At 41.3% G+C, this 14,709-nt stretch overlaps 1 protein-coding gene across 3 annotated transcripts in view; it reads left to right on the forward strand.

The window, feature by feature from the left end:
• The first annotated feature begins 762 nt into the window (after nt 1–762).
• Nucleotides 763–14,709, forward strand: part of hap1 (huntingtin associated protein 1) — a 14,529-nt gene continuing 582 nt past the window's right edge. Inside the window, exons 1-15 of one of the 3 annotated variants that reach the window (XM_065953264.1) lie at nt 765–1,378; nt 5,987–6,063; nt 6,330–6,446; nt 6,548–6,642; nt 7,299–7,407; nt 7,554–7,632; nt 7,726–7,856; nt 8,430–8,504; nt 9,065–9,276; nt 10,033–10,251; nt 10,428–10,765; nt 12,323–12,511; nt 12,677–12,779; nt 13,059–13,117; nt 13,632–13,771. In XM_065953264.1, coding sequence (XP_065809336.1) covers nt 1,216–1,378; nt 5,987–6,063; nt 6,330–6,446; nt 6,548–6,642; nt 7,299–7,407; nt 7,554–7,632; nt 7,726–7,856; nt 8,430–8,504; nt 9,065–9,276; nt 10,033–10,251; nt 10,428–10,765; nt 12,323–12,511; nt 12,677–12,779; nt 13,059–13,098 — 1,947 coding nt within the window. In that variant the 5' untranslated portion in view covers nt 765–1,215 and the 3' untranslated portion in view covers nt 13,099–13,117; nt 13,632–13,771. Of the gene's footprint in view, nt 1,379–5,986; nt 6,064–6,329; nt 6,447–6,547; nt 6,643–7,298; nt 7,408–7,553; nt 7,633–7,725; nt 7,857–8,429; nt 8,505–9,064; nt 9,277–10,032; nt 10,252–10,427; nt 10,766–12,322; nt 12,512–12,676; nt 12,780–13,058; nt 13,118–13,631 lie in introns of all 3 variants that reach the window. The other 2 variants (XM_065953265.1, XM_065953263.1) reach the window with 2 other exon arrangements.

The following is a 14,709-nucleotide window of genomic DNA, read 5'->3' on the forward strand; positions in this document are numbered from 1 at the left end:
ATGCTCACAGAGCCAGAGCATGCCAGTAAATGAGATACAACAGTTTGTGAAAGCTGCATCTCCGCTGTCTCTTGCGTGCAGCTTTTGACCTGGAAAGAGTCTGTTTGTGTGTGAAACATTAATGAGGAGGTGAATATTTGATTGTAAGAAAACTACTGTGTCTAAGTTAGCAACTGGGAGGACGAGAGACGGACAGAGACAGAGTGAACATGATGAGCGGGTGCTGAACGACTCTGAAGCATCACAGCACTGTGCAGTTTAAAAAACATCATGAATTCCTTTGTTTTGATTTGTTCTTTTAAAATGAAATGAGACAAGATGAAAAAAAAATGTTTCTCTGCTCATCTAGGGAAACAGAATATTAAAATGATTTCCTAAAATGAACACCAATTATTTTGGATAAAAATAAAAATAACCAATTAGAATCATCTTCTATTCTAACACAAACAATAATTTTGTAAAGGGAAAAAATGCAAAAAAAGATGCAAATGAGATTTTTTTTTTTCTTGTGTTCCCTATTAATAATTTCATTTAAGACATTTAAGTCATAAAATGTAATCTTTTTTAAATGCCTCTATCAGACCCTTTAGAGTGGGAGTGGCTGTGCCTGCAGCAGTATTACGCAGAGCCCTCTCTACGTCTGGTGTTACGTATATGCACTGAATAAGATCTGCCATTGGCATGGGTGGACCCTACCATCTCCCTCAGATCCACAGGGGTGGGTGGTCTTAATGCAGCATCCTTTTAGACGGCCCCAGCTTTCCCATTCTGAATAATTTAATCCATTTTAGCCACATGGTGCTCATTCTTTTGTGAATGGACAAGGTCAGGGTGAGCACTGTCAGCGTTTCTGGCTTTTGGTTTAGATTTTTCTTCCTCCTCACCCCTCCTCCTCTTCCTCCCCTCTTTCCTTACCCGGTAGTCCAACGTGGCCAGGTGCACGGAGGCAGGCATGACGACAGATGGCCCGTACAGTCTGAGGGATTATACATTAACACAGAGGAGCTCAGATTCTCTTGCACACACAAACACAGGTGTTTACACACACTCAGTCGGGCTGGTGGATAACGGTTTCTCCCATCACACCCGCCAGCAGAATGATGCTGAAGACACAACCGGTGTGCCTCAGCACAAAAACGACGCAGTAGAGTCAGAAGAACGAGGGATTTAACAGATTGACGAAGAGACAGAGGGCAGTTTTTTTCTTCGGTCACCATGGAGGTGTGGAGCTCCTCTGCCTCCGAGGAGGAGGAGGAAGAGAAGATCACTCCCGGTCTTGTGGAAGAAGTAGTGGAGGGAGAAGAGAAGTGCCAAAACAGCAATAACAATAACAACAATAACAACAACAAAGGCAACCTTTGCCAGGAGGTGACGCAAGGTGAGATAAGAAACAGCGTGATGAGAAACAGTTTGAGGAAAGGTGCAAGGGTCTGATCAGTGACCTGCAGAGCTGACGTTCTGCAGAAAGAAATAGAGAGAATCCTAAAGTGTCATCTTGTGATTACGATTCACTGCATGTCAAATATTACTGGTTGGTGTATTTTGCACTGCTTTGCATTGTCATGGTTTCTGTTATCTAAGTGCTTAAATACTTTATAGTGTACAGTGTGTACTGCAGGCTGCAGTGATGTCACTGAAGGTGCATCACGCAAATGATGAAACCATTCATCCAAATGTACGATGTCACTGCTCTTGTCATGAGACATCTTTAGTTGAAGATAAAAGTGACTTGAGATTTGTATAAATTTGTGAATCTATTCAGCCTGAATGTTTCCTCTCAGTCTGGTGAAGGTCACGGACACACTGTGTGTGTGTGCGTGTCTGTGTGTGTGTGTTTGCTGCACCAGCATATTCACGCTTTGTGTACATGTAAGCAGTTTTCAAAGGTAGTTTTGTGAAATATCTCTTTAACTGTTGTTAAATACATTAGATACAGGTCAGGTTATATGTTGAAGAAAAATAATTATATAGCTACCCTGTGAAGTGTCTTGAATATCTTCCACCCTGACAGACTTTGACTCTCAGAGGAGAAGAGAGCTTTTGTAATTGGAGAGAATCAAATTAGTCCAATGAGATTGGAAGAATGACCTCTTCCTAACAATTGATTGCTGTTAAGTCTTCTCAAACCTTTGACAATATGGTGTGTGGTTCACGAGGACAATGTCTGCAGGTGCAATACCTGTGCTGCTGCCCTAGTTTCAGTCCAGTGCTGTCTGCTGTTCTTGCTCATCACATAAGACATTGACATACTCAGATACATTTGTATTTATTAAAAAGTGTATCATTTATAATTGATCATTTGAGGAGGGTCGAGCTGGCGTGTAGTGATACAGATTTTATCTTTATTTTCTCACAGTTTTTAAAGTTGGTGTTAGTTTTTTTTTAAATGACAAACATGTTTGAAATCTAACATGAATCTCTTTTAACAGAGCTCTTAATGTGGGCAGGGATCCTCTCCTCTTCCTCCTCTGTAAGGAGTGTTCTTTGTCTGAGCGGGCATGTGGCTGGGAACTGCACGAATACTGCGACACAGGCACCCCTCCAAAAAAAAAACCAGGACACTCTGGACAAATTCAAGCCTCTTTGTTATGCAATCGGTCAAATGAATCCTACGATATGCACTTGTAGATATTAAGCCGTTTTTTGTTGTCATATTGTCGAGTTTGTATTGTATTGATATCTTCATTGCTGATATGAGATAACGGACATCAGACATAAAAGTGAACCTACGTCAGCAAGGTCATAGGTGCAGCATTAGGCTAGCAGTTTAGGGTAACCTGCTGGATTAAGGCTCAGCAAAAAAACCCTAAAAGCTCGAGCTGGCAGCACGGCGTCTCCTCCTCTGATCTGTTGTACGTCTCGGCTGGCAGGTCAGGAGGAAATAGATCAGAGTTCTTCGCCAGGGGAGACTTTATCGATGCACACTTTAAGTGCTAGCTGAAAGATCCATTTATCAGAGTTGAAATAAGCCATCCAGTGGGGATGTTGAAATGAATCGTCTCTACGATGCGTCGTGATGTAGACATGGACGATTTTGGATCGCAGTGACAAAACATAATCGATTATTTCACTTTTTAAACATTTTTATAATTATTTTACCATGTAAAGACATTTATGTTGACGTTGAATTCGAAAGCACTTTCTAAATAAAAAAAAAAAGGAGTTCATATTAATCTGACTGATGGTCTTCATTGATGTAAAAGTAGCCATGTGCAGTCATTTGGAAAATTGATGATGCAACCTGTCCTGATATCGAAGCGAACACCAAACACATCTGATAAAACATGACGCTTAATGAAGCGTTACAGCATTTACTTATTTGAAGTAATGACCAGCAGTAGGACACTGGGGCAGACTGAAGTGAATCAGTATATTATTCTGTGTGTGAACAGGTTGGTGTCTGAAAGCTGCTGACTGCAGTCCTGCAGCTGACTTTGTTTTTAATAGAGATTCAATCCACTTACTGAGTATAATAGGCTTTAAGGACGATGAACTATTATCTGATTAACCTTTGTTAATTTATTAATAGAACTTAATTTCCTTAAACCATTAACCATTCAGTGCTCAGGAAGAATCCCACGCACATTGTTATAATCATTATTATTAAGGCAGGGTTTATAGTCTACTAACACGATTGTTTGGTGTTCATTAAGTCAGCGTTGACATCCAGATAGAAAGATTATATTTTTCAGACTGAGACATGGTGACCCTCTTCTGGATCAGGATGTCTATTACACTCCTAAAGACACTTTTTTAAATAGTGTAATTAACAAAAATGCTTTTTACTTTAAGTTCAATGTTGGTCCTAAAATAAAACATGTATTTGACATGGAACCTTGTTTGGTAGCTTTTGATCACATTACAGATCTTTGTCAGCAGATGGCGGAGTTGTTGCACAGATATTTATTTTATGCTGGCTTTAAAGTAAATATAAAGGAATGAGAGCTGATCAGACTGTCACAATCAAAATTTGATAAAAGACTACATTCATGACTCGCAGTCAGGAAGACGTCTGGCCAGTGGTGAAATAACATCCCTTGTTTTGGGATTCTCTGGTATAGTTGATTTTCTTTGCTGCCATGTTTGAGAGAAACTCAAGATCCTGACAGCAGACCTTTAGACTCGGGTTGCACTTTGACTCCCTCTGACTTTTGCCTTGTAAGGCTTTGTGGTGATTTGTGACAGGGGTTTAAATGCTTTCACTATCCTGCTTCTTTTTTTCTGCATTCCTCTTAATTCTAATCAGCTAAATTATGTCATGGTCAGCTGCAGCACACTTTATCTGCAATAGACCCGGGCAACAGACCAAGGTTAGATTCTTTCCATTAGATTGATTAAACACTGAGACAGCTATCCAACCACACTGTTTCCAGGCCAAATCCAAGGAAACTTGATCTGATTACTTCGCTGTATGGCAACCTCCCATCTCTTTAGGCCAGCTAAGCTTTCTGCCAAAGACTATATGAATCATTGTTTTAGAGTAATGTGGTGTCATTAAGATGAACTGATGGCTAATTCATGATAATCGTCTAAGCTGTAGAATTATGGTCTGCATCTTGAGTCACTGAGTTCTGCTTCAAATGTCTAAAACCTGTCCTCTTTGCTAGATGGTGACAACCTTTAAAACTATTATACCAACACTAATATATTGTGTTCCTTTTTGCTAAACATACAGCTTCAAAGTGTCTTCGACCGCCTCTGGATCCGTCTCAACTGAACAATGATTTCTTGAACTTCCACTTCCGTGCGTTTGAAGTGGATGCAAAACAAACGGATTTGAACCAAGCTGCAGGTCAATAGTCAGTCACTGTGTTCCTGTCCACGTTGTACATGTCCTGCCTGTATGGACACTGCCAGATAAGCCCTGGCTGTGTCACAGGTTGAGCTATATTGGTATCCCGGAGAACCAGGTCTTTATTTGCGTCTTATCTGGGCTAGAAAGGATCAGGCTAAGAGGATCAGTGTGGGGCAGTGACCACATGGAGATGTTGTGGTCTGCATCTGTGGAGTCTTAAAAAGAAACAAAACCTACTCAAGGCATTCATTCATACAGACAACGCTGATTCACTGTAACTCTGTTTTGTTACAAGTTCATGTTACAAGTGTTTAATAATTGTGAGACAAGAGGGTATTTTTCTTTCATTGTATACATCAATGAGCACCCCCCCCCCCACACACACACACAAAATACTTTGTTTTTAAAAATCAACATACTAAGTTTTCTTTGATACAACGGCGGCTGTAGCTGAGTAGCTCCTGAAGCTACATGTCCGATGTGTCCTTGGGCAAGACACTTGACCCCAATTTGCTCCTGCTGCTTTGTCAGTAGCGTATGAATGTGTATGAATGGAATGAGTTGGTTGGACCCTTTACATAGCAGCCTCTGTCATCAGTGTGTGAATGTGTAGGTGTGACCTGTGGTGTAAAAGCGCTTTGAGTAGTCAGAAGACTAGAAAATAACGAAACTAGCTCAAGTCCATTTACCAGAATAGTCTGGCACATACAGAAAGACCTTTGTATAAACTATCCAGTTATTGTTATCATGATTAGAGTTAAAACCTCAGAGCAGACAAAGCCTTCATCTCCCATGAGATCTTGTGGCAACCCCCTGCCGCTGGAGGGTTCAGACCCCATGTTGGGAACCAATGACTTACATGATACTTAAATACTTTCAACAGAATTATTTTTTTTTTTTTCAGAAATATCACTTGCCATTCTAAAATGAATTTTGTTATCTTTCATAGCTGTTCCTCCTCTAAGTGAGAAAAGGACGGGCTTCTCTTGAGATCTGTTGTAACGATGTTTTGTTCAGCAGCTGATTGAAAAATAGGAAAAGAGGAGATCAGTCAAAATCTAAGAAGCGTCCCCATTGGCTCATCTTTATTACTTATTTGTCATTATAAAAACTCTCAACAGAATGCATGTCCTCTTTGTGTGATCTGTTTCCTGCTCCATTCATTAAATCCCTCTCTCCCTCCTCCCTCAGTGCTGTGCTCAGACAGGGTGGGCCAGGTCACCAAGACGTATCATGACATCAAGGCGGTCACCCACCTACTGGAGGAGGTAAGAGAGAGACAAAGTAGAGCATAGGGATTATAGAAGATTATGATCATCTGCCTCACTGACCACCATGTTTGCTGACCTTTTCTGCACTTTTGTTTCTGTCTGTGTCGTCAGATGAAAACTAATAAGATGTGGTTAAATCTAAACTACAACTCTATGTATCGTCACCTAGGCAGTCATTGTTTATAAAAAACTATTATGTGGCTATACATGCATAAATATCTTTTTAAGTCAAATAAATGACTCACTTGTGTATCACTTTGCAGAAAGAGCGCGATCTGGAGTTAGCAGCGCGGATCGGCCAGTCCCTCCTGAAGCAGAACCAAGAACTGACCACACGTAATGAAATGCTGGACGAGCAGCTTGAAATTGCAAAAGAAGAGGTGTGACTAAACTTCATGACGCACACTTGTGCAATCACAATTAAATACATAATCAATGTTATATCAGAGCTTTATTGATCTTAGATTACTGTATTTTCTAGATTGCTCAACTTCGTCATGAGCTCACGATGCGAGACGACCTTCTTCAGTTCTACGCCAGCACTGAGGAGATGGAGAACGCCGAAGCACACTCACTGTGAGTTCACACACATGCAAACTCATGTTTTGATGGAACAGTAGCTCAGTCTGTAGGGACTTTGGTTGGGAACCGAAGGGTTGCCGGTTCAAGTCCCGGTGTGGACCAAGTCTGGAAATTGGTGTAGTAACTGTAGAAGTGCCAGATCACTGCCAAGCTGCCCCTGAGCATGGCTGATCCCCAGCACCCCGTGCACACTTTGTCCACATGTTTGGAGTCAGTCTCTGGGTTGTTCTGCTGGACGGGTATGTGTGTTTTTTTAACAGTGAAAGTCGACATCTGTAACGACTCAACTTCATAATAAACTGGTAGAAAAAGTGTTGCCTCCACATTCAGCTCATCCCAGAGAAGTGAGCCCTGTCAGGGTGCTGTGAAGAAGGAGATGCTGCTTGCTCAAATCCACAATCGGATGCAACACAAAACAAACTTCACAGAGAAGAACAGTGGGGATGTTTGTTCTTGAATATCATAACTAAAATAAATGTGGTTAATTAGACATTGACACTGTGTAGTTAATGGTCAAAAGTGATGTGCAATGCATGGAAATAATAGCAGTCCACAGTAATCCATCCTATGTGAATTCCCCCTGTGTTTCTTGACTAAATGGGAAATAAGGGAAGGTATCTTATGCAGACATTCTTTTTCTTTTTGTCTAGAATGAAAAGGAATAGCTCATGCACTTCTCTCAGCAACTTCGTCCACTACGACTTCCTTCAGCAGAAACTGAAGGATTTAGAGGACGAAAACCGCAAACTGCGAGTAGAGGTAAGAGACAGAGGAAACTGACTGAATATGTAAACAACTTCAGAATGCAACATTTCTTAATAAATGTGGTACCAGAGGAGGATCACATTAAGTACGACTGAATGTTTATCCCAGCTATGATTAAGTCGCTGACATTTTCTGTGCAGGCCAACGATCTCACGACAGAAACAACAAACTACGAGGAGCAAGAGCAGGAGCTGATGATGGTGTGTGTGGATGAGCTCAGTAAGTGCCACACTCTTGTCTCTAATATTAAATATAAAAAGAATCCTCTTGTCGGTCAGTTGCAGGTGTATTTATTGGACTTGTGTGTTTCAGCGTCTCTTAATAAGCAGGTGGTCGACCTGTCTGAGGAGCTGGCACGGAAAGTAGAGGACTCTCTCCGACAACAGGAAGAGATCAGCTCACTGCTCGCTCAGATTGTTGACCTGCAGGCTCGATGCAAAGGGGTGAGAGACAAACACAGACACACTGTTCATTTCTTTTTAAGAAGCTTTCAAGGAGCTCAAATAAAAAAATAGTCAGTAACTTTATGATGAGTTATATAAAAGATCATATAAACTCAGGGTTAGTGTTGTAGGCAAGACCACAGTAACCAAGCAAGACCTTGGCAAGACCAAGACAGAGACCAGAGCACTACAAGACCGAGACAAGACCGAGACATTTAGACCAAGACCATAAATATCAGTGAAAAATCATCACCTTGTGTTTTAGGGGGCGTGTCACTCACATAGACTGTATCACCGGGAAGGCTGCAGACATAACCTGGGGATTCAAATGAAACTACAATTGAACTGAATTCATTTGTTCTTTCAGAAAGGGATGGTTTTTCTTCTAATCACAGTAATGATGGACAAATAGCCTTTCAGTGATGGTCTTGATTTGAAATCCAGAGTCTGCCCAGTCTGAGACTCTGAGACCGAGTAAATAGGCTTTCAAATCCTACAACACTACTCAGGGTCTCTACAAGTGAATGTGAAATAATAGAAAAACTCTCACAACTATTCTCTCTCTCCCTCCAGGTCACAAACGAGAATGAAGAGCTCAACCAGAACCTGAGTGCTTCCCGTGAAAGTCAACAAAAACTGAAATCAGAGGTAAGACGCTTACAATCAGTTGAAAAAGGATCCTGACATGTTCTTTTAACTCTTGTGTATTCGTGTACCTAAATCAATCGTGTTTTAAAGTGTTCAAACTTCTTTTGGTATATGTTAAAAGATTTACTAAATCATTTTTGAGTAGGTCAAGGACTGAAGATAATTAGAAAGAGGCGATTGGACTTTATAAAACTTTTATATGTACATAATTTACTCTGGAAGCCTTCACACAGTTACCCAGAAACCCCTTCTTTGTGTCTCTCACAGATTTGTTAGTTTGTATCTCTGCAGGAGAAGGCCTTACTTTTTCATAATTACCTACATGTTTTTATTTTCAACATGAGTTACACAAACTAGTATACACTTATTTATTTCTTCCTCATGTCTTCTTCTCTATTCCTTACCCATATTTTATCAGTTAACCAGCTACAATAACCTTCCCTCCTCTCTATACCTATTTTTCATACAATCTCTTCAGCAGAATTCAGTTTGTGCTTTCTTTCAGTTCCACTGTTTGTCTTGAACTGCAGTTTGACAGAAATGTCTCCCTCTTTCTGCAGCTCAAGGACCTGCAGGACAAGTACTCCGAGTGTGAGGACATGCTGCGTGAGGCCCGAGAGGACATTAAAAACTTGAGGAATAAAAGCCTTCCCAACAGTACGGTGCAGCGGTACACTGCGCTGGCCTCCGTCCTCCCAATGGACTCGCTGGCTGCAGAGATAGAGGGCACCTTCCGTAAAGGCCTGGACAACCCGGCTCCCTCAGAGTACAAGTGAGTCTGTGCTTTGGCTTTGCTAATTGTCTTTTATCATTCTATTTCTAGTTGAATATGATTAAGGACTTTTACTTTGTGTGAGCCATCCAGGATTATTTGATGCTTAAAGCCCAGGTTGATCTTCCCTCCTACCTACAACTATGACACAATCTTTCAGAGTCTCATTAATCCAACAGATATAAAATATTTTGTTTATACAAAGAACACAGATGGACAGCAAAAAATCTGTTGTGCTGTTTCGCTTGTGTCGACGTTTGAGGGGGTTATTTTTTTTTAAAAGTTATTTAGGCCTTTTGCTTTCAATAGATAGGACAGAGAGAGAGTGGGCGATGACATCCAGCAAAGGGCCGATGTCGGATTCTAACCCACGGCTGCTGCGTTGAGGACTATAGCCTCTGTACATGGGGCACGTGACACAACAGCCAGGCTAGCCCGCACCCCATGTACAAAGTGTTTTTATATTTTGCTGCAGTTACATCTGTTAGTAATCTGTTTTTGATAGCATCAATCCAAGCCCACTACAGATACCATTCCTTGTAACATGGTGGAAGAACGCTTCACTGAACTTTGGTTCACTTAAACCAAAATACTCTGTGAGAATAACAAGGAAATAGAAGGTTAAATATAAACTGCAGATCTTCACTGTGCAAACAAAGGTGTGTTATGATAATGATTTGTGAGATAAAACATTTTTTTAAAGGCAGAAAATAAAAGTACTTGCTGAGATTACTCATGCCATGTTTCCTCCCACAGGAACCACCCGTGGCGTGTGTTTGAAACAGTAAAGGTAGTGAACAAGGCTGTGAGGTTGCGGTCTCAGTGCCCCTCCCCGGGTCTGCCAGGATCCAACCCTTTATCCACTCGCTCCAGCTGTGCCAGCACCCCCCGAACCAGCTACTACGGTTCAGATAATATCAGCATCACTCTGGAGGACAAGCCCAGCTCCAACAGTACTCACAAAGAAGACAACAGGTGAGTTTCAGTGTGTTTATGCAGCAATGTTATATTTAAAAAAAAAAACTTGATTAGAAGCTATAATTACTTTCTTTAGATGTTTAAACATCTTTTTACATGAGGTAATGATGATTAACCCCTTAAAGGTCCTTAGTTTGAAGCATTAAAAAACCTTTTGCATCTCTTCACCTCAGTATTAGTGGGCCAAAGCGTCTGGGCCAGCCAGGTACACCTGGAGGCCAAGACCTGGAAGCGGCCTTGCGAAACCTGTCAGCTCGCCAGCAGAACCACTCCTCAGAGCGGCCTTTCTTTGACGTGGAGCGGGAACGTAAACTTCATGCCTTGGTATCAAACTGCGAGGAGGGCGAATGCTCCAGCGGCTTCCTGACCCCAAACGACAGCCTGGTCTCCAGCCCAGCAGCATCGACGGGCACCAACTACTCCAACGGAAGCTCACGGCACTCCTGTGGCTCCTCAGGAGGATCCAGATCCTACCTGCCAGACCGCCTGCAGATTGTCAAACCTCTGGAAGGTAAAAGCTTCAGCTTGATTCTGTTTGTTTTACATTTTTAGAGATTATCCAAATGTATGTGTAGTCATGAAGGATTTTAAGATATGTTTATATCAGTCCAAACAAAGCAGATGGTCCATTTTATTATCAAAATAAGTCCTTGACACAAATGAAATACTAAATCAAAGTAGCGGGGCTTATTTCAAGATTACCAAAGCATTTTGTTTTTATGTTTCAACATACTATGATACCAGCAATCAGTTGGTAGCAATCATGCTTCAAGAAATGATGCAATGTGCCAAACATGGTAGAGAAGAAAAGGACTGCAAACAAGGAAACATGAACCAAGAAAGTTTAAAATATATAATACGAAACAAGAAAAACTTTTAACATCTTAACACACCACAAGTGCAGCTGTGGATCAGTGGTCAGTCATCTCAACTGGAAGGTCAGATGATGACCTCCAGCTCCTGCAGCCACATGTCGACGTGTCCTTGGGCAAGACACTTAACCTCAAGCTGCTCCCCCTGCTGCCTCAGTGGAGTGTGAATGTGTATGAATGGGATTAGTTTGGGATTAGTTACTTCTGATGGTCACTTTACATCGTAATCACTGCCATCAGTGTGTCTGATTCTAAATATTAGAGGTTACCACGTTAATTGGTTTCTCACAGGACATTTTGTCAATGATTCTCATTTTACACAATTTGGCTTTAATAATAATAATAATAATAATAATAATACATTTTATTTGTATAGCACCTTTCATACAAGTATCGCAGCTCAAAGTGCTTTACAGCAGAACAAGACATAAAAAGAGCGTCACATAATAAAATAACACGAAATGAATTAAAAATGGCATTCAAAATTTGAAATTTGTTTAAAAAGGCATAAAATAGTATGAAATAGCAGTGAAACATAACCCTGCCTGTTCAAAATCAAAATATGCCCTCCTACAGTATATGTTGACTATTATACTAAACCTCACTAAAATGCTAAGGTGAAGAAGTACGTTTTAGGCTTACTTTTAAAAATATTTAGTGAGCTTAGCTTTAGTGGCTCAAGCGTTCACACAGAGACATACAGCCCTGCTCTGTACTCAGCCTGCTGTGCTGAGCCTGCTAACAATGGATAATAGACATGATATGGTTTACCTGGGATGAATTATATGTGAATAAAGATTGAAGTTAGCCTTACAAATTGAAGCTTTTTTTTGGTTAATTATGAGCACCAAGGGATGCGGTATAGCTTAGTCAGACGCCCCATGTTCAGCTCCCGGTCCTGACTGTTGAGTGCACGTCTCTCTCTCTCTCCACACGTCCTGTCTCTCTGGAGCTGTCCTAGAAAATAAAGACAAAAAAACACCAAAAACAATTAAAATAGGATTATGAGCACCATCAGGTTGTAGATTAACCTGTGAAATTATCAGTGCATGAGATAGAACTCAACGGAGACTTTATTTGTGTCGCACACAGGCGTGGTCATTAGAATGGTGTTAGTTTTACAGTGTAAACCTTACTGTACACACTGTATTACAACCTTCTCAATCTGCCACTCCCTCTGACTCTCTCATGGTCAGGCTCGGTGACTCTGCATCATTGGCAGCAGCTGGCCAAACCGAACCTTGGAGGCATCCTGCATCCACGCCCGGGCGTCCTGACTAAAGACTTCAGGGAGCTGGAGGTGGACTTGCAGCACATCTACAGTCTGAACGACCTGGAGGAGGACGAGCCTGACCTGTCGCAGATGTCTGGCGCTCACGGCATGGGTACGATGCATGTTAATACACATCTCCACCAGCTTTGTAACTCCTGCTCTCTCGTCCATGTTTCCTGCTTAGTCTCCTTTCTAGTTCTCTCTTGTAGATTCTCATTCAATGTAAGTTTCTTCATGTGTAGTTTGTTGTGCCTTCTCTCCCTCCATGACCTCGCAGTCTCTCCATCCGGTCCAAACCTCCCTCAGACCTCTCCCACACATACCATAACCACCTGCCAAGTCCTCCAACCCTCCATCCTCATCCCCTCATTCTCTACTAGGTAAGATTATACACACTGTAAGCACTCAGTCTGACTCTTTGTGTTTCTTTTGATTGAGGTTATTGTGGTTGTGTTTTTGTTTTTTACAGTCCTTGTAAAGTGAATTTTTCTCTAAGATTAAAATAGATTTAATCTAGAACTAGATTGACGACAAACCTCTGAATAAGAAACATCTGAAGAAGAGTATTCTGAGTTCAGTAACCTACATCCTGTTGGATATTCCAGATTTCCTCAGCTCAATCCTTTCGTTTTCTTTCCCCCTGCTCTTTACCTTCACAGTGACAGAAAACGTCTGTCGAGGCTTTTTCTCCAGCTTTAAAAGGAGCCTTAGGGGCAAAGTAAGGCTCATCATGAAAGCATGATATCATAGGAAGAGCGGAGTACGGCTTCAGATTTGTTTGACTAACAGCATCATGATTCAAATTTTGAACCTTTTCTGTTTAATCTGCAGTCTTAGTTTCAGGTCAGAGACTGTGATGTCTAACGACTGAAATGTGTTTATTGAATGTAACCCATTTGCTTCTGACTGACACTTTACTTTATGCTGCTGTGCTGTTACCTGTACGTGAATTCTTGGCATGTTTCATACATGATCGAGAGTCTCTTTCCTTTTCGAGGTTTTCATCTCAGCAAACCACCACATCAAGATTTTGTTACTTTCCACGCTAGCATCGTGTTTATCCATCTTACAAACACTAATGATGATGAACTAACTGGAACAGCTTTCATTATTTGTTTGTTGTTTATTGTTTGTGTTATAAGCCTGCATGGTGTGCAACAGGAGAAGCTTAGTCTGGACATTTATTGTGTTTCATTTCAGTTTTTAATTCTTGTTTTGTTTTCTGTTGGCAGCCTTCGCTCTTTCAGCATGCCACCTTGTCGGAACTGTGAGCTCGTGAGCACTGCATCGCCATCTTACCCGCAGCACTTTGGCCCGGGAGGCCAGACCACCCCCACCATCATGACCACCACCACAAACAGCACCCCATCACCACTTGGACTTGTGCAGCTGCTGCGAGAGCACGGCATCTCAGCTTCTACTCAAGTCCATCACAACCTGCGCTACAGCCAGAGCACCAAACCTTCAGGCTCATCGTCGACAGACAAAGCTGGAGGCTCACGATCATCGGGCAGAGAGGGAAGAAGAAACATTTTCAGTTGGAACTTGGTGGCAAAGCTTCAAAGTCTTGGTTTGCACAGAGTGGCAGCTTTGGGAATGAAAGGACTTCACGAAGCAGAGAGAAAGACGGACGTCGTCTGAAGGTTTGATGGGTGCTGTTCACACGTTAACTCCTCTCTCATTCACCCGAGTGACTTTGAATCATGATTCAGACGGAGCAGTCCAGGGAGCTCACAGCCACATGAAGTCCTAGAGCCATCAGTTAGGTTGTTTGTAGTGTACAGTAATATTATTTTCTATGAATGTGTGTACAGTAGTTGTGTGTGCATCTTCATCTCAGGACATCTCCTGATCACCTGATCAACACTTTATTTGACCTTAATATGATATCTACCTGCTTTTTACACAAAGAAAAAAACATCATGAAGAAAATCATATTTTTATACTTTGTTTTGTGGTTTTCATTTTACACACTACACCTGTATGACCTGTTTTTCTTTTGTCTTTCAGTTTCCAAAGTGGAACATTAGTTATGTGTGTGTATATAACAAAGCAGTCACTTAGGAAAAAAAGAAAAGACTTAATGCAGTAAGTTATTGTTATTTGAAAGCACGAATGAAACCAATGCTCTCACACTGAAGAACTTTGAAATGCACTAAAGAACACTCCGGTCTTCCTGCTCATAAGCTGCTTCATCAAGAAAGGCACGTTGTAAAAAAAACAAAAAACTGTCAAGTTAAACACTTCAGAAGTTGATTTAAAAAAATAAAAATAAAAGCAATGCAAAGACACTGACTGAAACGTTTTGAT

Source organism: Labrus bergylta, chromosome 1 (genome assembly GCF_963930695.1).
Source record: "Labrus bergylta chromosome 1, fLabBer1.1, whole genome shotgun sequence".
Taxonomy (NCBI): Eukaryota; Metazoa; Chordata; class Actinopteri; order Labriformes; family Labridae; genus Labrus; species Labrus bergylta.